The sequence below is a fragment of the Mixophyes fleayi genome, chromosome 12 (assembly GCF_038048845.1).
Source record: "Mixophyes fleayi isolate aMixFle1 chromosome 12, aMixFle1.hap1, whole genome shotgun sequence".
Taxonomy (NCBI): Eukaryota; Metazoa; Chordata; class Amphibia; order Anura; family Limnodynastidae; genus Mixophyes; species Mixophyes fleayi.
In genome coordinates this window covers 16,572,561-16,595,207 of record NC_134413.1, presented here as the reverse complement: position 1 = coordinate 16,595,207, position 22,647 = coordinate 16,572,561, and the positions used below count along the sequence as shown (strand labels likewise).

General features: G+C 43.3%; 2 protein-coding genes and 1 non-coding gene across 5 annotated transcripts in view; 2 read left to right on the top strand and 1 right to left on the bottom strand.

The window, feature by feature from the left end:
- The window catches only part of DORIP1 (dopamine receptor interacting protein 1), a 10,886-nt gene extending 10,349 nt beyond the window's left edge, over positions 1–537 (bottom strand). The window contains exon 1 of one of the 2 annotated variants that reach the window (XM_075192573.1): positions 398–537. In XM_075192573.1, coding sequence (XP_075048674.1) covers positions 398–516 — 119 coding nt within the window. In that variant the 5' untranslated portion in view covers positions 517–537. The remainder of the gene's footprint in view (positions 1–397) is intronic. The other variant, XM_075192572.1, reaches the window with a different exon arrangement.
- On the top strand, positions 538–22,647 carry PRPF39 (pre-mRNA processing factor 39). 2 transcript variants are annotated; one of them, XM_075192569.1, is made up of 14 exons: positions 538–705; positions 1,998–2,297; positions 5,321–5,446; positions 6,055–6,173; positions 6,996–7,163; positions 14,891–15,044; positions 15,184–15,291; positions 18,065–18,229; positions 18,531–18,657; positions 18,742–19,010; positions 19,260–19,444; positions 19,566–19,640; positions 21,077–21,206; positions 22,038–22,647. In XM_075192569.1, exons 2-14 carry the CDS (start codon positions 2,016–2,018, stop codon positions 22,095–22,097), a joined length of 1,968 nt encoding a protein of 655 aa, XP_075048670.1. In that variant the 5' UTR covers positions 538–705; positions 1,998–2,015; the 3' UTR covers positions 22,098–22,647. The 2 variants fall into 2 exon arrangements, with proteins under 2 accessions (XP_075048670.1, XP_075048671.1); XM_075192570.1 differs by lacking the exons at positions 538–705; positions 1,998–2,297 and adding an exon at positions 5,819–5,923 and having other exon boundaries at positions 5,319–5,446.
- On the top strand, positions 19,111–19,195 carry LOC142109473 (small nucleolar RNA SNORD127). Its single transcript, XR_012680392.1, has one exon. It is a non-coding gene; the product is annotated as a small nucleolar RNA SNORD127 (small nucleolar RNA).

Below are 22,647 nucleotides of genomic sequence, written 5' to 3'. Positions count from 1 at the left end.
AAGGACACTGCCATAACACAGAATGATTTGGGGGTGTCCAGGTGTCAGTAGGAGCACAGGAGCAGTCAGTAAGGACACTGCCATAACACAGAATGATTTGGGGGTGTCCAGGTGTCAGTAGGAGCACAGGAGCTGTAAGTAAGAATGATTTGGGGGTGTGCAGGTGTCAGTAGGAGCACAGGAGCAGTCAGTAAGAATGATTTGGGGTGTGCAGGTGTCTGTAGGAGCACAGGAGCTGTCAGTAAATAACTATAAGCCAGTGTCCAGGTGTCAGTAGGAGCACAGGAGCTGTCAGTAGGAATGATTTGGGGGTTCTATGTACAGTCACTAGTCCCCCATACAAGGGCTCACAGTCCGGGCAGCCCTCTGCACACACCCGGGGGGGGTGGGATCTCACCCGCTGACGGAGCTCGCACTCAGCCGAGGAGGAGACTCGCAGGGCCCCGGGGGGCGGCTCCAGCCAGCACCGACATGGATCCAGCTGCTCGTCCAGGGGGCCCCCAGCCCAGCGTGCATAAACAGCCGTGACGTCAGCCCGCACGCCGCACGTCACGTGACGGAGGACGCTGCGTGGACGCGGGCGCTGGGCGGAGAGTGGAAGCTGCGTGTTGTCTGCTCGTTACCGTCGAGTTGTGGCCGCAGTGAGAGGGGGTGAGCGGGACTCAGGAGATTCGTGACTCCGGGGAGAGAGAGCTCTGCAGCCGGGTATGTGTGAGGGGGCAGGATGGCGCCTCCGGGGACGGTGTGGCGGGAACCGGCTGTGAGGGCCGCCGCGGCCATGGCACATGCTGCGGCCTGGTGTACGGCTGCAGCCCTTCTGGCTGGGCCGTGTAGTCACCCCCATGTCTGGGCCTTGTAGCCCCCAATTCACGTCATGTCTTGTGCCCTGCCCATTAAATTTACGGCCTGGTGTTTGGCTTGGTAATTCTCCCCCTCGGCGTGTTTGGCCCTGTAGTCGATGCCGCCAGTCGTTATAATACACATTGTTGGAGATTTATTTCCCATACACGGACATTATATTATATTATATTACTGTTATATGTATGTTATATGACATTGTTATATTACAACTTGTCCAGAACTGAAATAAAATGGGAGGGTTATAATTAAGGCATCCACAATCTCAAATTTATTGCCACTCTTGTGTGAAATTGCATCTTTAGCAGATAGCCCATTTTTATTGGTTTCTCCTTTATGTACTTACTGGTGCAACATGAGGGCGATTACATTGAATATACTGGTGGGCCTTGTTTCCTGAACAGTCCCTGGGATACTTTTATAGTTTCCTTAAGCTGGGTACACGCTACAGTTTTCATCCAATAATCGGCTCAATCAGCCGACATACGACCGCTCGTTCAAAAGTCGGGTCACTGCGTGCAGTGACACGATGGTCGAAAGTCTGCCCAAATGGACGATTGTCATCTCATTTGGTTGGTCGTACCGTTTAATATTTCTGTTCCAATCTCGTTTCCGCTGTGTAGTGTGTATAAACTTCTGATCGATCCACAACAGTGAGTACGAAATTAGTCATTGCTCACCACAACATGGTTGTAAAAAGTCGCTAAAGGGACGTCTGCTCTTCCCTTTATCGTCCTAAACAAGGCTAGTGTGTATGCAGTCCATGGACCGAGCGATCGGAACATCGACCGCATGTAAAATCGATCGGCATAAAAAGTCAGTGGAAAATTCTGTAGTGTGTACCTAGCTTAAGTACTTAAACCTACCCACTTCTAATATACTGGCCTTTAAAGTTCCTCTCCCAACCACTCTTAAGTGTTGTTTTACTAGTGCTTGTCTTTGGTGTTGGCTTTATAGTCATTTAACCCCCCCCCCCCCCCCCCCTCACACACACGGTGCTGGGCCTTGTAGTTGCCCACTTTTTATTAATGTGGTATTTTCAATCAAATTTAACTTTGCAGTACATATCAGAAAAAAAATCTTTAGTTCTATGTTAACATCTTTTTTTTTTTTTTTTTTTCCTTAAATCAAATCTGCAGGAATAATAGACTGTCAATATGCAAGACTCCAAGCCCAATCCCAGTCCTTTGACAAAAGATCCAGATGATAATACAGCAGCCATTGCGGTGGAACCACCATCTAATAAAGACAATAAAGATATTTTAGAAGTTACGGCAATGGAGCAATCTCCAGAACAAGATGTTGCCGCTGGAGTGGAAGAGGCTGCTGAACCAGAGCCACCTCTTCCGGCTGAGTTTGATAAATATTGGAAGGCTGTGGAAGCAAATCCTGAGGAATTCTCGACTTGGACATATATGCTGCATTATATTGAACAAGAGGTTAGTAACAAAACTTGGATAGTGCAACCTGTGCCAATTTCTGCTTATTATGGCAGTTCTGCTCAAAGTATTTCCTCCTGGCATCACTCTTTGTTATTGTCCTGCCTTTCAACATGTTTCTGGCACCAGTAAATCGGTTTTAAAGAATCCATTATATAGGTCTTGGATTTTGCGTACTCATCTCCAAATAATTTAGTAAATATATTCCTAAAATGACTTGGGGCCCATGTTTTGTAGTAAGTATGGCATAATAGAAGTGAAACCTTGTCATTTAAGGGGTTATTATACTGAAACATTGCTTGCTTTATAAACCATGTTTTGTAGAGCTGCTTTTAACTAAAATCAGGTCATTCTCATGCCTGGAGAGGTTCTGTACACAAAGGTTTGTTTGTTAAAGCCAAACAAGTATTCCACCATTTGCCATCATGATTAGTGTCTAAGATTGGTATTTTTATCTCTGTCAAGTTCATCATGTAAATACAAATCGGAATAGAAGTAGTTTTGTTTTTTTTTTTTTGTTTTTTTTTTTTTAAAAAGAAAGCTTTACTCCTGTCAGAAATAAGAATAATCCATTAATATTAGGGGGACACCGATGGTGGGTAGGCTCCACTCTGTGGGTTGCAGGGCAGTCAAACAAAACTGACTCCATCGCTTCCTTTAAACTCCCTGACTGCAAATCTACATTTCAAGCTTTGTAACACTGTACACCTTGCACTAATCCCACACCTGCTAACTTTGATTTCTGGAGGGGACGGGGGGAATCAGTCTTTGGTGCCTGAACCTTGGGGAGCAGGAGAACAAGTACCAGTAATCTTGCGGATTAGAGTTTTGGTACTCTGTCCCTACTCCCAGGGAGACCTGGACTTAAGATATCACACTTACAATGGATGCTCCTGTGTCTCACCTTTGATTCTTTTGCTTAAATTCTTTAATCTACTGGAACAGTGTCTTAGAAGGAAAGAAAAGGTTGCCTGTTTACCTTTTTCAGTGAAAGCCATGTTTGGGCCTGAATATCAAGGCATTAATTAAATTCCTTTTAAGTCCTCTGGGGTAAAAACAAGCACTAACTGTTATTGGACAATATCTATATGCCTTCTGTCTTGGGGATTGTGGTCTGTGTCTGAGCGAGTGTTTCTCAACATTGCAATCTTTGGTATTGGATATCCTTGGCACTATCCACAAATAGATATACTTTTGTTGCTGCTGTCCTAACCTAGAACATAAACAAGCCTTTTGGGCTACTTTTGAAATGTTTCTTGGAGAGGTCACCTGTCCACTTCCAAAGCAGTGCAGAGGTCAGACGTTCTAGAACCTTTATCTGGTTCGTAAGCCTGACGTATCCTCTTGGCCCACTTTGAGTTTCGAGTCCCTCAGAGAGTTGCTGCTGCAGATGCTATTCAGTATGAACTAGCTTCTGTTTATGGTGTGGGGAAATTCTGGATGCTCTTGGGGAACATTTACATAGTTTATGGGGATGGCCAACAAAATTTTTTTAGGTTTGCCTTTCAGAAGGCACACATTTTAATTTTGGGTACTCTAACTTTGGGGGTTTCACCTAAGTTCATATCATATATAGTGGCTTTTCTGCACTTTGAAGGATGTCCTAATGCCATATTTGGCGACGTGGTGAAGGTATAATCCAGTAAGCTGCAGTGCATTAGTGTTAATAAGGCTGCAAGATCCATAACTGGCAGATGTTTACACGAAAGGGTGAAGGGGCCTGCATGGAAAAGCGATTTTATTCTGCTTCTTCATTCTCTTGGGCCCTTAAATTTGGTGTCCCTGTGCTTCGTTACCTGGAAGACGACTTTTCTACTAGTTATTGTCTGCAAGGAGTGCTCTCAAACCTGGCAATTTTTTTTTTTTTTGGCAGATGGTTTTATCTTGTTTCATTAAGATAAGCATATCCTTTATACTGTCGCTTGCTCAGATTTTTATATTAAACAAGCAGATTATGCTTTTTTTTTTTCCCCCTGTACTAATGACCATAAAAGGTGGCACATTAAACTCTGGACTTTGTCCACTGTGGATGTATATTTCCAAAACCAACGAAGTCTGTGTATGGAATATCGCCTGGTGAGCTTTAATGGTCGTAAGAAATGGCAGTGTTCCTGCTTTGAGTAGATGGGTCCAACTGAAGATCAGATTAACCTACTTTGCAGGGATCTGGTGTCACCTAGGCTTACATCTTACTTATTTGAAATGCTTCATGAAGCTTTGGTGAGTCTGTTTTGCAGAGCAGCTGCCTAGTCATCTGCGTACCCTTTTTCTACCAGATGGACATTGCTACTTTGGCAGCAAAGTCCTGCAGGTATTTGTTTTTGGCATCCCTTACCTCTTGTTTTGGGACATTCTGTAATCCTCTACTGCAGAAAGAAGAGTCGTTGGGTTTCTTTTGTACTACTATTAAAGTCCTTTCTCCATTCCTTGTAGTCCAGCTCACCCATGGGTGCTTTGTATCTATCCTTTGGTAGTTGGTTTGATTTTGGTTGGGGGTGGGGGTCCTTGCATGAATACTGGTAAATAGGACAGCAACTCAAAGGACAGTGGGTTTATAGGGAGAGAAGTGGTCAGTGTTCTTGCCTTGCAACAGAGGGTGAAGCCTTATGACCATCAAAAAACAAGACCAAAAAAAAACCCCCTTAAGATTTGTGTCCCTGTCAACATTTCCAAAGCGGAGGCATCATTTTGTATACTTGAACCAATGTACAGTATAGCCATTTGCTAGGAACCATTACTGAGGCATTGTATTTGAATTTGTACCTTACATTTCAATCAAATAATTGGTTCACCAGCTTTTGTACAACTACAGCAATCGGAAGCAGGCAGGACAGGCTTGCCTACTTCTGATATAAACATGTTTTAATTTGTTTCTTTAAAGAGGACCAAAACACATGGCAGCCTATAATCGTCAAAAACCAAGGCTTCAAGGTTGTATGTGTATATATTTTTTTTAAAAATACATATATAATATATTAGTTCTGGTATAACACAATTTGACCAGTACTTTGTTTTTTTGCCAGAATCACATTTACGCTGCCCGGAGAGTGTTTGACTTGTTTCTTGCTCGTTATCCGTATTGTTACGGCTACTGGAAAAAGTATGCAGATTTGGAGAAGCGGAACAATAACATTATGGAGGCCGATGAGGTAATTTGGTGTTCTGTAGACCTTAGACGGAGAAAAGACTGAACATTAGTTAACTTGGACATTACTGCGGGCCCTGTGTAAGGTTAAAACCGGGTTATTATAAACGGCATTTGTCACTACCTGTGACATTTGTGCTAATATCTCTTTCTTTGTTGACAGGTGCATTAAACCTCCACAATTTGTCAAGCTGTGCAGTGCAAGCCTCTATTACACTGCAGCTTAACATGTAGGGCAGGTGTTTTCTGTCATTCGTTGTGTGGTGGCTTAGTTTTAATTCTGCTGGTTGCATTTTGTTACTTGTTATTGAATTTGTGGTCAGACGCTGTGAATGAGATTCTAATGGGTCTGTGCCTTATGGTCTGTACCCCAAAGCCAGCCCTCAGCTCCTGCTAAGAATACATCTGCGCACTGAAGATCAAGATACTGCAAGTGGAGCTCAGAACATGAGCCATGTTCTATCCCACCTCCACTTCAATGGTAATGGCAGATTTTCAATGAAATTCCAAATATTTAGCATTTGTAAGGTTGACCGCATACAAGATTTCCAATTGGGACAAGAAATGTATCATTCTCCTTGGTCTGTTTTTTTGTTTTCTTCTTCTGTGTAGGTGTACCGTAGAGGAATTCAGGCTATAACGTTAAGTGTTGACCTTTGGATACATTATATCCAGTTCTTAAAAGAAACATTGGATCCGGCTGACCAAGAGACCTGTAACACTCTGAGGGGGTGAGTTACTATTGAATATAGTGATGGACACGTATGAACAGGTTACAGTTGTTGACTCGATACACTAGAGTGTATCCATCATTAGCTGAAACAAGCAAACGTTCCTTCTGCCCTGCTGGTTTAGGGGAGGAAGCTTGAGGACAAAAGGAATAATGTAACCCCTATTGTAAAAGTCAAATCCGCTTACGTTGGCTCAGTGATTTGACAGTGGAGGTGTGCTATACCGTTCTCTCCCATGCGGTCTTTCCCTCAACCAATAGGTCAGGAAAAACTTTGCTCGGTTTAGGTAAAGTGAGAGACGCTCCATATATGTATCTGCACAATCATTGTTCGGTATGGGGTTTAATGGGTGGGAGTGGGAGGGATCTTTTACATTTAAATATGTAGATCTGATGAAATGTCCATTTAAATGATTCGTCGTACCCTCCCGTGGATGTCAAAGCAGTTTTAGGAAGATAATGTATAGGTTAGCAGCTGGTTGATGCTATATTTCTGTAGACATCTGTCCCTTACTGTCTGCTAAATTTATTTATACTTTGTACTGTAGTTGTCTATTTTAGTTGTTTGGGTGTTTTAATTCAGGGCACACTAAATTTAACAAATTATAAGTAATGAAAAGGGCATTCTGGTAAGCTACCCCTTGCCAGTAATGTCCTTTTGTATGGGAAAGTTTCCGCTTTGGAAAGGGGGCTATGTATGCTTCATCATGGCTAAATCTGTCAGATTTGTCTTTAATGGTTGCATGCAGTGTTTTGTGTTCGTGCTGTGTACTTTTACATCTCTGCACATGTATAATTTATAAAGTGCCTTTCTGTCTTTCAGAACATTCGAGCATGCCATTATGTCAGCGGGTTTAGACTTTCGTTCAGACAAGCTATGGGAAATGTATATAGCCTATGAAACTGAGCAAGGAAACCTAAGTGGAGTCACCTCCATCTACAGTCGCTTGTTGGGGATTCCTACACAACTTTATGCTAACCATTTTCAAAAGTAAGTCCAGCCAAATCCAGCATCCTAATGAAGAAACTGCTGTATTTGGTTCATATTGACCATACAACACAATCTCAATAGATTGGTTAGAAAAGGGATTCTACTTAAAAGTTGAAATATCTTGTTCTTCACCATCAGTCATGAATGTTTATTTTCTCAGTAAAAGACAAGTATAAAATGCCAACCATATAATCTCAGTTTCAGACAGAATGACCTCTCTCCATAAAAGGAAATTGAAACAAAGCCTGGATTCCGTCACATGTGTGATCTTAATGGCTTTTCAACCCTTACAAATGCAAACCAAGCATGGACCTTTTCCACCACACGTGTGAATCTACACTGTAGGAATTTTGTTATGTTGTCACAGTAAAAATGCATTGGAGTAGATGGGGTAAATTTATTGAGCTGCGAGTTTCTGATCAGATTCTAGCTGTCATTTTGTAGAATGTACTAAATAAATAACTAGAATCTGATTTGTTGCTCTAGGCCACACCTCCAACCCGCTGGAAACTCGCAGCTTGATTCATTTTTCTTGATGAGTGATCCTATCACATAAAACTGTCCTGAAAACAAGGTTGTCCTCCGAAATTTGGACACTTTAATAAAAAATAAAAAAAAAGTTTCTCCACAAGTTACTAATTTAGATTTAGACTTTCCCTGTTTCTACCTATATTACAAGAGCAGATTTCAGATGCCACTGTTTGAATGAAAACCTTTTCCGTAGGTGGTATTTGAAGGTCCCCAACATAGTAAAAGAAGATTTTTACTCACCGTAAAATCGATTTCTCTTACTCCATTGGGGGACACTGCAAGACATTGGTGGTATAGTAGGTGGGACTAGGAGTTTAGGCACTTAGACTTGTTTTTCCCTCCCCTACTATGCCCCTCCTCTCCTGTCGCTTCAGTTTGTTTAAGCAAGCATAGTGTGGTGCAAAAAAAAATGTATGTATATTTATCACACAACAAAACTATTTACAGAGCAAGGGAGGGTGCGCAGTGTCTCCCCAATGGAGTAAGAGAAATCGATTTTACAGTGAGTAAAAATCTTCTCCTCTTTCCTACCATTGGGGACATACCAAAGCTCCCTCTAAGGGAGGGAATGCTCTTGAATTTCTGCGCGCAGCTCTGCGTCAAACTTGCATGCGCTGATGCAAAGCCCTGCAGCCTGTACAATTTCGCAAAGATGTAGACAGATGACCAGGTTGCTGCTCTACCGAAGCTCCATGGCGGGCTGCTCAAGATGCACCAACAGCTCTGGTAGAATGAGCCTTTAAGGATACTGGGACAGGTTGAGACGCTCAGACATAAGCCAGCTAAATAGTGGACCTTATCCAGCAGGCAAGAGACTGCTTAGAAGCTGGCCAACCCCGCTTCTGTGTATTCTAAAGAACAAAAAGGTCCTTTTCTTGCGGACAGAGGCTGTGCAGTCAACATAGCACCGGAGAGACCAAACCACATCCAGCGCCAAAAAACTCGTCATTAGAAGTCGAGGATGACGGGCAGAAAGCCGGGACGTCAATCTCCTGATTGAAGTGGAACCTAGATGCCACTTTCGGAACAAAAGTGGTATGTCGCTAGTTTGCGTTGAAAATAGATGGAAAGCGCTGAGACATGCACCTTTAGGGACCCCAGACGGAGCCCCTTATTGGGCCAGTCTGCAGAAAAGCCAGTAGGCGAGGGAGGCTAAAATTGGGTGTGTATCATGTGGGACTCGCACCAAAGTATATACTCCTGAGTTCTAGGACGTTGATTGGGAGAGTGGCCTCTTGGGGGGCCCAGACACCCATGAATCTCTGGGACCCTGTCACCCCCCTGCCTAACAGACTAGCGTCTGTCCTACTGCAAAGTGGAGGAGACAATGGTGTTCCCTCCATATTGGGACATGTAGGTAGCAATCCTTGATGTATATGGAGGCCAAGAACTCTCCTTGTTCCATTCTGGCGATGACAGTCCGAAGGGACGCCATATGGAATTTCTGAGGTTTTACTTGCTTGTTGACACTGCAGATTTAAAATTGGATGTAGAGATCTGTCCTGTTTTGGCACCAGGAAGAGGCTGGAGTAAAACCCCTGACCTCTCCTGGATTGGAACGGGAACAATAACCCCGGCTGCTAGCGAATTCTGGATTGCTTCCTGAAGTGCTCTGTGCCTGAGAGGACAAAGGGGTGTATCCGTCGTGAAGAACCTCCGTTGTGGTAACTGGGCAAGGTCTAAGACATAGCCCCGGGACACAATTCCTCGTGTCCAAAACATCTAGTGGAGGTCCACCACTGGCTCTGGAAACGAAGACGACGTGCCCCCACTACAGAATTGCTTGGGGGAAGACTCGCCTTATCTCGAGGCTCCTCTCCTATCTCTGCTATATGCTCCCCTGGGGGCAGAGGACTGGCCTCTAGATGGAGGGCCCCGGGAAAAGGAACGAAAAGATTGAAACCGTCCTTGACGTGGTCTATTAAAGCCCATATGCAATGCACTGCTCTTTTCTCCTGTGGCCACCTGAATGACCCTTTCTAACTCTGATCCAAACAGTGACCCCATCAAAAGGTAAACCTTCTAACTGATTTGTGATCCGCAGCCCAAGATCAGGTCCATAAGGTACGTCAAGCTGCGATGGTGAGGGCAGAGAATCTGGCATTTACAGACACAGCATCCATTGCTGTCTGTCCTACGTAATCTGAAGTGTCCAGGACGTGCTCGGCCAAAGACAGGATTTCCGCATGTGGGACGTTGTCTTGAATACCCTTAACCAGCAGCTCAGCCCAATGCTGTATAGCCTTGTTAGCCCAAGCCACCGCCATTGTGGGTCTAAACATACTGGCCGCCGCAATATAAGCAAAGCGGAGGGCCCGATCGCACTTCTTATCCGTGTGGTCCCTAAGTGAAACCCGCTCCTGAGTTGGGCTAGCCGAAGAGAAAGAAAACGTTCTTCCGGGGTGTCCACTCTAGGGGAGGCCTCCCATTTAATGGAGTCCTTTGCCGGGAGAGGGTAAAGAGACTTGATTTTGCCCGGCATCATAAACTGCTTATTTGGCCTCTGCCATGCGTCAGATACCATCTCCATCTGAGGGGATGGTGGGAAGGCGGCCGCTTGCGTCTTGGTCTTTTTGAACAAGGAGAACCCTGATGGAGCCGTGGGCTCCGATTCGGCAAAAACCAAAGCATGTCTGCTACCTAGAATGAGGTTATTAACATTATGGGCAGGGCCGGAATCTACAGGGCTAAGGGAGTTGTCTTCCTGCAGATCAGTGTCTAATTCACCCTCTTGTGAGCAATGGTCTGAATTATGATCACGTCCCTGAAACGCATCAGAAATAATTCTCTTGGCCCTGTGGGATACTAAAAGCAGGCGTTCCTCTTAATGAACTGATTTGGACAGAGAAGATGTACTTGCGACTGCTAGTGATTGTGGGGAACAGAAAACACGTACCTCTGCGGAACGTATCATTACCCAGGTGAACTGTGCCATGGCTGTTAGTCCAGGGCGGTGCATCCATAACTGCTGTACCTTGAGCCGGGGCACGTCGCTCCTGGGTCTCGGCCTTGCAAGCTGTGCAGCGAACATCCTGGTTAGGCTGTCTAACAGATGATTTGGCTTTATATTTTGCACATGTATAATGCAGCGCAGACATACCAGAGGACCCCTTGCTTTTGGACATCTCCTTCTCCGACATCTTTAAGACTTGACTTGCTGGTCCGTCCGTTTCGCGTGGTTGGTGCGGCAGACTCCCTCCTGCACGACTACAGCCCTGTGCCCGCGGCCTATTGACCGATCCTAAGTAAGGAACTTAAAGCCCTAATGCAACAGAGGAGAAATGTAGCCTCCGCTGCTCGTTACTACGGGAGGACTGCTGGCAAAGGGTACATGTAAAGTGAGACCAGCTTCTTCTTACCTTTGCAGGGACCCAGAGTGAATAGTGCTGACAGGCTAATTACCTCTTTGGGTCTTCGGTTCGATCCCTGCGCTGTACCTAAAGGGATATGAAAATAAAAAAGTGAAAATCCTATCTCCTAGACACTGAGGCTACAGGAGAGGAGGGGCATAATAGGGGAGGGAAAAACAAGTCTAAGTGCCTAAGCTCCTAGTCCCACCTACTATACCCCCAATGTCTTGCAGTGTCCCCCAGTGGTAGGAAAGACAAATACAGTCAAGTCCATAAATATTGGGATATCAACACAATTCTCATATTTTGGGCTCTATATACCACCACAATGGATTTGAAATGAAACAAACAAGATGTGCTTTAACTGCAGACTTTCAGCTTTAATTTGAGGGTATTTACATCCATCTGGTGTAAGAATTACAACGGTTTCTATATGTGCATCCCACTTTTTAAGGCATCCAAAGTAATGGGACAATCGACTCCAAAGCTATTTCATGGACATGTTTGGGCTATTACCTCGTTATTTCATCATCAATTAAGCAGGTAAAACGTCTGGAGTTGATTCTAGGTGTGACATTTGCATTTGGAATGTCGACGATATGAGATCCAAAGAGCTGTCACCATCAGTGAAGCAAGCCCTCATTAGGCTGAAAAATCAAAACAAACCCATCAAAGAGATAGCAAAAACATTAGGTGTGGCCAAATCAACATTCTTAAAAAGGAAGCACGCACCGGAGAGCTCAGCAACAGCAAAAGACCCGGAAGACCACGGAAAACAACTGTGGTGGATGACAGAAGATTTTTTTTCCCTGGTGAAGAAAAACCCCTTCACAACAGTTGGCCAAATCAAGAACACTCTCCAGGAGGTAGGTGTATATGTGTCAAAGTCAACAATCAAGAGAAGACTTTACAAGAGTGAATATAGAGGGTTCACCACAAGATGTAAACCATTTGTGAGCCACAAAAACAGGAAGACCAGATTAGAGTTTGGCAAACATCTAAAAAAAAGCCATTACAGTTCTGGAACAACATTCTATAGACAGATGAGACAAAGATCAACTTGTACCAGAGTGATGGGAAGAGAAGAGAATGGAGAAGGAAATGAACTGCTCATGATCCAAAACATACCACCTCATCAGTGAAGCATGGTGGTGGTCGTGTCATGGCGTGGGCATGTATGGCTGCCAATGGAACTGGTTTCCTTGTATTTATTGATGATGTGACTGCTGACAAAAGCAGCATGATGAATTCTGAATTGTTTTGGGCACTATTATCTGCTCATATTCAGTCAAATGCTTCAGAACTCATTGGACGGCGCTTCACAGTGCAGATGGACAATGACCCAAAGCATACTGCAAAAGCAACTAAAGGTTTTTTAAGGCTAAAAAGTGGAATGTTGTGCTATGGCCAAGTCAATGACCTGACCTGAATCCGATTGAGCATGCATTTCACTTGATGAAGACAAAACTGAAGGAAAAATGCCCCAAGAACAAGCAGGAACTGAAGACATTTGCAGTAGAGGCCTGTCAGAGCATCACCAGGGATGAAACCCAGCGTCTGGTGATGTCTATGCGTCCCAGACTTTAGGCTGTAATTGACTGTAAAGGATTTGCAAGAAAGTATTAAGTGAAAGTTTGATGTAGGATTATTTAGTTTGTCCCATTGATTTTGGTCCCTTAAAAAGTGGGAGGCACATATAGAAACCGTTGTAATTCCTACACTGTTCATCTGATTTAGATGTAAATACCCTCAAATTAAAGCTGAAAGTCTGTAGTTAAAGCACATCTTGTTTGTTTCATTTCAAATCCATTGTGGTGTATAGAGCCCAAAATATGAGAATTGTGTTGATGTCCCAATATTTATGGACTTGACTATGTAGTGCAAATTCCAGGTTTATTACTATTTTGTGTCTTCACCTGGTGCTGATATTTTTACCTGCTGCTTAGAAAATGTCTGAGTAATATATTCCAAACACTGACAAGTTCCCGTTTGCAGGTTTTTTTTTTTTTGGTTTTTTTCAGTCTAATAAACTAGTTTCTTAATGCATGTCAACAGCTCAGCAAAACAATAGGGGATTATGTTGTATTAACAAACCCCCCAATTGTATTTCTGATTTATGATGTTATGTTGCAGAGTTTTGCTAATACAACAGCTCTGGGGAGAGCCGATGCCTTTGGGTGTGTGTTGCTGTTTAGTGGCCATGTCAGAAGAGCTAGAAAAATAAACATTTGCAGGGATGAGTCTGTATAATCGTAGATCGCTGTATTTGTACAAAGTCTATAGCATCTGTATTCCCCTCCTACAAGGACGAATGAAGCACACGTTTTGGGTGTACAGTGTGTTTAAGGAAGAGGCAGAGTATGTACACAATGTGCTAACTTTTGCTTGATAAAGTATATAAATCATGTGTACTATATTGAAAGCAACAGTTAAAATGATTTGGTGGTTTAATGATGGATATGATCTAGGGGTGGTCATGGTTATGTTGAGACTTTGAACTTGAGTCGCAGGTTACATTTTAAATAGCCGTTTGTCTTTAAAAGCAAAACTGTAATGTTTTTGAATGATGGAAATGTCAGGATAAATTTAATGACCGAAGGGTGCTATGTATGTTTGTATAATTAAGAGTGTTCTCCCCAGCACCTATTTCCCTGGTGCTCCACCCAGCTCTTTTTACTAGCCATCGGGCTCGTAGAGCAGTACAGGAGTCCTATTATAATAGAATAAATTATTGTTTCTCCTGTTTAACACACTATGTGAGCACTACAGTCAGCAGTGCGTGTTAGACCACTGTCCACCAGTCTGACCAGTACTGGTAAGTGTGGGCAATAATCTCCCAATTTTTTTTTTATTATTATTGGAAAGTATTACAACTGCCCTACCTGGCTACCTCTTAATGCCACCCGGCTGGCAACATTTTCTAGGGAGAACACTATATAATTTGTTTTATTTTATTTATTTATTTTCCCCCTTAAAATACTGCACTCCGAAACATGTTTGCGGTTTAGCTCGAACGCCTTTAAACCTCTCCGAAGTTATTGTGGATCATGTATTTAGTTATATCATCATCATCATTTATTTATATAGCGTCACTAATTCCCCAACGCTGTACATAGAACTCACTCACATCAGTCCCTGCCCCATTGGAGCTTAAAGTCTAAATTCACTAACATACACACGCAGACAGACCAGGGTGAATTTGATAGGAGCCTATTAACCTACTTGTATGTTTTTGGATGGTGGGAAAAACCGGAGCACCCGGAGGAAACACACGCAAACGCGGGGAGAACATACAAACTCCACACAGATAAGGCCATAGTCATGACCCCAGTGACGCGAGACAGAAGTGCTAACCACTTGGCCACCGTGCGGCCCTAGTTATATAATGGAATGTGTTTGAATAGATTTTCTGCATGCACCTTGGTTCAAATGCATATTATCCTTATTACCAAGTTTTGTTCCAAGTATTAATAGCTGTCACTGTGGTCCCCCACAAAGGTAGTGACTTATAGTTCTAGATGAGATTTATTGATTGTGCTGGAAGAGGACCAGATATTTAGAAATCCTTCTTAAATTCTATTGCCATATTGACAGAAAATGTCATTCTATCTAGAATTGTGCTTGTGCTGCCAGCAAACTAACTCTGCTGTCATTAACAGACTAAGTATCGTACCATGCAGCGTTAATTTTCAAGGGGGGGGGGGTGAATGACAGTCCCCTGGACATGAAATGCTGCTTTACAGATTGAGTGAATGTGTAGGTTGTATAATGTTCCTTCCGTAATTGAATACATATAGTTGTAGTAATTCAGACATTTACGATCTTAACTGTTTTTCCCTCTTCCAGGTTTAAAGAACACATACAGGGTCATCTTCCAAGAGCGTTTTTGACAGATGAAAAATTTGTTGAGCTGCGGAAAGAATTGGCTGCTTTGAATCAGCATAATAACTCTAATATTGACTATCCAACTGGCCTGGAGGAGATATCTGACCCAGCGCAGGTGAGAGGCGCCAGATGTCTGTGGAACAGTTTTAGATTAGTTAATTATGATAGGCAGCTCTTTAATAAAGATTAGTTTTAAAAAGGTGGGAAAGCCATTTAAGTATTTAAAAAATAAATAAATTGTTTTTATCTTACAGCGAACAACAGAAGTGGAGAACATGCGACATCGCATCATAGAAGTGCATCAAGAGCTATTTAATTCTAATGAGAATGAAGTCCACAAGCGATGGACCTTTGAGGAAGGGGTAGGTTTCATTCTTGACATTGTGTTTGGCTTCATTGTAGTGTTGGTTTTTTTGTTGTTTTTTTTTTTTTTTTTTTAATTGTATTCGGAAAATCCTTAAATGTTGGGATGTAAGCAAGATTTTAAGCCTGGGACATGAGGGTACTGGGACGAGAAGGGAAAATAGGACTAATCCATGTGGATCATGAGCATGCTTTGAAGCTCTGCACCCTGGGGAGAGTCTTATAGGATGAGGGAGAACTTTGAGAGGGGCTTGATTTGGAAAGTGAATGAGGGGCTGAAGGTGATGCCCTGGTAGAAGACTGGAGAAACAGAGGAAATAGTGGTGGTTTCAACAGTGAGGGAAGATCAGCTCAACATGCCCAAGACTGAACTTATTGAGAACAAGTTGGGACATCCAGGAGGAAAATGGCAGACACATCTGGACACCACAAAGGAGGAAGAGATAGACTTGGCTGTTAGCACAGAGGTGGTATTAGAGACCAAAGGAGCTAAGGTCACCAAGGAATGAGGTATACAGAGAGAAGAGCAGGGAGCTTAGGACAAAGTCTTATGGGACCCCCGATAGGTAAAAGGGGAAGGAGGATTGGTAGGAGGTGAATTGAGATGACAATGTTGCGAAGGTCAATTGAGTGAAGGGAAGTAGGAGAGGGTGATCTTACAGGGTCAAAGGCCTCCGAGACGTCCCAGGAGGATTAGCTGGGAAAAGCATCGCATGAAAAAGATAATTGGTGACTTTGTGGATGATTTCTGTGGAGTGGAAGGTGGCGAAAGCCAGATTGAGTCAAGGTGAGAGGTATCGGATAGGAGGTTGTTAATTTGGAGGCAAAAAGGTAAGGAGTTTGGATGTAGTTGGTATAGTAGTTTTTGATTTTTTGTTTTTTGAAGATGGGTGAGATGGATAGGTTAATGAGGTAGGCAAGCAGGGCCGGGTTAACCCGAGGTCTACAGCCCATTTGCCTTGGGCATCCAGGGTGCCCTGGAAAGTGCTTAGCATCGTTATTGATTGATGCAGGGGTACCCCCGGCCCGATCAATGCTGCTGAGCCCGTCACTGTCTTAATCATTCCCTTAATCTGGTCCTGTGGGCAAGGTGGAGCAGGTGAGAGTGGATGGAGTCAAGGGGTCATATTGAGGATGATAGAAGATGATGGACTTCGTCCCCTAAGGAGGGGAAGGAGAGCATGCGGGGGTGGCATTGTGTGAGGGGCTTGATTGGAAATTTCCAGTCTGGTATCTATTTTGGAGTGGATAAAGGATGTGAAGTTGATGGCAGTTAGGGAGGAGGTGGGGCAGGGGAGGGAGTTGAAGGAGGTGTAGTGATGGCTGCTGTTTGAAGACTGGGAGTATATGAGAGACTTAAAGAAGGATTGTTGGCATGAGTGAAAGTGCAGAGCTGTAGGAGGGGATGATGATGAACTTGGAATTCTGCAAGAGAGCGAGATTACCTCCAGTGGCAACCAGAGGTACGAGAGCCTTTTTGAAGGATTCAGGTCTGTTTTGGAGTGCCAAGGTTGGGTCTTAAAACAGGATAAGAAAGGTGTGGCGGGCGGATTAAAGCTAAGGTAGAATGAGTGACACAGTGGGTGTGATAGGAATTCCACTGAGAGGTCCAGAGGAATGGGGGTGAGAAGTTTGGTGGTAGCAGTGTCAGAAGGCTTATCAGTAGGGATAATGAAGTCACCCATCTTGAGGAGGGAAGGTCCAAGGATAAATGGGGGAGCCAGGCCCACAACCTTATCAAGGAATTGTGAAATTGAGCCAGGATGGTGGTAAGTGACCGAGACACACAGATGGACAGGGTGGAAGTCAAGGGAGGATTCAGGGGAAATGATATGCAAGGTGTGGCAGGGGGAGAGGATGGTGACCACATTAATACCTGAATTGTCTTCGGGCCTGATGGAGTGGGTGAAGAAGAGGCCTCCGTTAGCAAAGAGCAGTAATAGACGTGGTGTCTGAGGAGAGACAGTTGTCGGTGATGACGAGGAGGTTAAAAAGTTGAGAGGAAGACTTCATGGTGTGGGGCTAGCTTATTGCTTATGGATTTGGCATTCTAGAGAGCACAGGAGGGGGGGGGGTGGATGTGGAAGAATTTGGCAGGATTTTGTGGGGGGGGGTTAAATGAGGTGAGGAAGATATTGGGTGGGTGAGGGGCTTTGAGCTGAAGTTTTGTGGGGGTGAGAGGGAAAGTGATAGTGGGAGAGACACGGTGTGAGATGGGTTACTATGGGAAAAGAGAGGTAAGGTTGAGGGTTGAGGATGCTGTACTTGGGGGAGGTGATGGAATGGTGGAGGAGTGACTGGGAGGGGGTTGGTGAGGGGTGAATGTTATATGGGGAACCACAGGGCAAAGGGGGGAAAGCATAGGCTGAGGGGGTGGGGGGGGAAGGGGGAGAGACGTGTGTGAGCGCATAGAGATGTGATGCGATGGAGCAGACAGGTTAAAATGGTTTCAAGTATTGAATGAAATTGCACAGAGTTGACCGTTCAGTTGACCGTTCAGTTGACCGTTCAGTTGACCGTTCAGTTGACCGTTCAGTTGACCGTTCAGTTGACCGTTCAGTTGACCGTTCAGTTGACCGTTCAGTTGACCGTTCAGTTGACCGTTCAGTTGACCGTTCAGTTGACCGTTCAGTTGACCGTTCAGTTGACCGTTCAGTTGACTGTTCGTGGTAGGTCCAACAACAGTAAGCATTGGAGACCATCTATGCGTCCTGTACTGGTAGGTTTTACGTCTTGGTTTACTAATTAAAGCTTTTTTCTTTTATTCTGAAGATAAAGCGACCCTACTTTCACGTGAAATCTTTGGAAAAAGTACAGCTAAATAACTGGAAAGAGTATTTGGATTTTGAGATTGAGAATGGATCCCATGAGCGAGTAGTCATCCTGTTTGAAAGATGCGTCATTGCCTGTGCATGCTACGAGGAGTTCTGGATCAAGGTAAGAGCCATTATATCTCCCGCGCGATATCGTCTCAATTTACACATTGAACTCGTGCCTAAGCCTGTATACTTGTTGAATTCTGTTCATCTATAACTGTATCTATTGCATTAGGGGATGGTCTGCTTGCAACCAGATTTGACTGCTGCATATGCCAACAGCGTTGCCTCCCTTCGCCCTTCCTTACAGAAACTAGTCTAGTGGTTCAATAAAGGTGCTGATGGGTTTAAAACAAGAAATTTATTGTTCACATTTTACTTTGTTCTTAGAGAGATTAACCATCTCAATCTCTTGTATTTAGTATGCCAAGTACATGGAGAATCACAGCGTTGAAGGAGTGAGACATGTCTACAACAGAGCCTGCAATATTCACCTCCTAAAGAAGCCATTGGCTCACTTATTATGGGCTGGATTTGATGAACAACAGGGTAAGATACCTCCACTTATCTCTGCTATTATTGACAAATGATTGCTACGTTTAGATTGTTCTGAGCGTTTTTTGGTTTACCTAGGTAACATTGAGGAAGCCAAGCGCATATTAAAAACACTGGAAGAATCTGTGGGAGGTTTGGCAATGGTTCGGTTGAGGAGAGTCAACTTGGAACGACGATATGGAAATATAAAGGAGGCCGAAAACCTTTTGGCGGAAGCTATGAATAATGCTATCGCCCCAAGCGAATTCTCATTTTACGCAATCAAGCTTGCCCGCCACTACTTCAAAATTCAGAAAGACATGGCGAATGCAAGGAAAGTGCTAAATGATGCGATTCAGAGAGACAAAGTAAGTGACTCTTTGGTTCGTTTTTAGTAGTGTGAATAGAAGTGATGGAGTGTATGAAAGATCCAAGTAGTTGGTTCCTTTACTGACCATTACAAGGTCCAGGCAATAGTGATGAATAATGAGATATCTGTATGTAATTCCTATTACTATATGTTGACAACAGTCCCTCTAAGCTGATATTGCCTGGTAAACTATAATGAACGTTGGGTGCCTTAGAGAAAAAGTCTCACGCTGTGTCTTTCTGCGCAGGAAAATACAAAGTTATACCTCAACCTAATTGATCTAGAGTTCAGCGGTGATGTGAAACAAAACGAAACCAACATCTTGTCACACTTTGATAAAGTGATAAAAAGCTCAATGCCAATAGCTACGAGAGTTACCTTTTCGCAGAGGAAAGTGGAGTTTTTGGAAGATTTCGGTTCAGACATCAACCGGTAAGCTTACGGAGTTCCTTTCTATGTTTTTTGTTTTTCACTTTCATTCCATTTCTTGGTGAGGCTAGGAAGAGTACAGTCTGGCAGATTACAGTTGTTAATTCTACATCTTTGGTTTCAGGTTGATGACCACCTACGATGAGCATCAGAAACTTTTAAAGGAGCAAGAACATCTAAAGAGGAAATCTGAAAATGGGTACTTATTTTAGCTTCCGCTATGCAAACCGTTTTATTTATTTTTTTTGCTCACACCTTGAAGCTTGTACAATAAAAGTGAAGCTTTACATCTATATAAATAGTGAATTTTCAGGCTTCCTGATGAGTACTTCAGCCAATGTATTTATATCCTCAATAATTTTTGTGGCAGAACTTCCCAGCTGTGTATGCAGATTGTAACTGTTTAGAACTAAATAAAATAGTATAAATCCTTGTACCCATGTGCGCTTTTGACACAAGCCAATGCTATAGCGAACCTGCTTTCAGCGAGTGCAGCATTCACTAAAGAGGTAATAAACCCTATTCTTCTGTGTTCTCGTATGCATTTGAGCGTACCTTGGCCCATACTCCATCCTTGCTTAGCCGCATGGCATCAGTGAGGGCACACAAGGCTGACCAGTATGGAGTACGCCTCAAACGCTTTATAGACTAGGAGGACTCAGGCCTGCAAAGTGTAAAGAGAACTATGTAGTTAAGGCAGCATGTCAGCCATTCAGCTGACTGTGCTAAAGAAAACTAATGGAAATACAGAAGGTGCAAATTGATTTTATATGTGTGTCTTGGACATTGTATTGGCCCACAAAAAAACAAATGCGCTCAAGCAATACTGTCTTTCAGTCTGAATGTGAACCGTAGCAGTAGCTAAGGTTCACACTCCCTTCCATTCACACTCCCGCCCGCTCCCTGCGCTCGGCCAATGACCCCGCCGCCTCTCCTCCACTCTGATCACCTCTTCCCATTCCAGAATCCAGGACTTTCCCCGTGCAGCCCCCTTTCACTGGAATGACCGCCCTTGCTCCATCCGCCTCTCTCCTACTCTGTGCTCCTTCAAACGTGCACTCAAAACTCACCTCTTTCTCAAAGCCTACCAACCATCCACTTAACCCCCATCTCCTCTGCTCATTCTCCCCTCTCTCCCATTCCCTCAACTGGCTCCTCTTGTGCCTGGTCTGTTTAACCCTCCCTTAGGATGTAAGCTCGCTTGAGCAGGGCCCTCTTCCCTCCTGTCTCCTTACCCATTCTTCTGCTCCGTGTCTATTGCATCTGCCTGCCTGGAGTTTCTGAAGTATTGGTACTTTTGTTTATTGTTCTGTACTGTTATACCCTGTATAGTCTACTGTTTGTACTATGTGCGGCGCTGCGGAAACCTTGTAGCGCCTAACAAATAAATGATAATAATAGCTAGGAAGCTTCACGATATACCTAGATGCACAATCTAGTGGCTGCATCTCCCCTGTAAAATATAAGGAGGTTATAAGTCAACAAGAAGGGCAGTTTAAAACAAACGTTGTGTATGTATCTCTATAGAACTGTACAAATGTATGCTAGCCCCTTCCCAAAATTTCGTAGCAACCTCATTAAGGATATGTTTATAATGCATGGTTTGGGGTAATGCTGATGTTTTTTTATTTGCAGGTTGGAACAACCAGATGCTAAAAGATTGCACACAGAGGAAAGTGCCGTGGTGGCTGCTGGTCCAATGGCTGCTGCCACAAATGCCGCCGCTGCTGCACAGCCAGCTTATAACTACAGCAACTGGTATCAGGTACATAGTTTTACCGATCGGTTACATCGAGTATCGTGGGCCACCCAGTAAATGCTGCTCTGCATATCTAAGTGCATCATGTGTCATCTTTATCGCCTATTCGTCAACATATCCTTATTTACTATCTCTATCTACTTTTAAATAGGTATTCTGTTTCTTTGTGTGTATGTATAGCACACAGCGTGGGGGATATTGATTAAAGTTGCAGCACAGTGGGATTTGGGGGGGGGATATATATATATAGTCTTTTCTCCTGCTCTACATATGTTGTCTTGTTTAGTAGGTTCTTTTGTTTTATTGCTCTTTTTTTGTATTTTGAGCAACCTCATCTCAATAAATGGTGAACACCCCCGGAGCTGGATGTTTTCCTGGAGGTGTGGAGCCAGATCATGGCAAATACTACTTTAGCAAACAAGAGCATTGCAGTCTTATCAGGAGCTCTTCACAAGAACTGTATGGAACATCTTCTGCTGAGCTCTGGACTGACGGCTCGTGCTTCGCATTTACGGTGTTTGCTGCATGTTTTATTGAGAATGGGTTGTCTTGAAATGGGCATCTCTAGCTTATACAGACTTTAAATGGGCACTGGTTTAGTCGTATGCTGCAGATATCGGCACTTAGTTGCCATGTCCAAGCAAAGTCTGTTTTTACAAGAGAATATTAAATAAATTGTAAAGTGCCTATAAAAGTGCATATTGCAGAAACATTTCATGGTTTTCTGCACAGAAGCTTATTAAATGCTCCCCTGTTTTGGATATTGGATTGTTGGTTCATATTAAGGAGAAAAAAAAACAATTGCTTATGCTAATTAATTTTATTTCTTTTTTTTAGCATTATAACTATCAGAACGCCTGGAATTATGGACAGTATTACCATCCTCCTTCCACTTGATGTCTCATTAGCTCTTCCCAGATTCCTTTCAAAACCGGAGTTGACCTAAATTATAAAATGTTCTAATTTTGTCTTTCACGTTGAGGGAAAGTTTATGGCATTCTGTTGCTTTTCCTGAAAGTCACTGAAACGGGGAAGACTTCTTCCCTCCATCCCTCCCTTTATATTTTTCTGTGTTCCAGTTTTCCCTTCATTGGAAGTGAGTATGTATAATGTACATTTTTTTGTTTTGTTTTATTTTTTAAGTTTCTCCTGTTCCTGACATTTTGTACAAGTGTATAACCAATTTTTTTTTGGGGGGGGGGGAAATTAGTTACATATAAGTCTTTCCATGAAGAAAATGATTAAAAAGGGACGGGCAGACAAATTAGCTAAAAATTTCAGGATAACGTTCCAACAATGTATTTACATGATGCTAAACTTGTATAATTTCTTTTGTTTGGTTGTGAAGCATCTGAAAAAACATTTTCATATTCATCTGTATGTAACTTCTCTCCTTTTATCATAATTTGTCATGTTTGGTTGTTAATAAACAGTTGGTTATGAACTA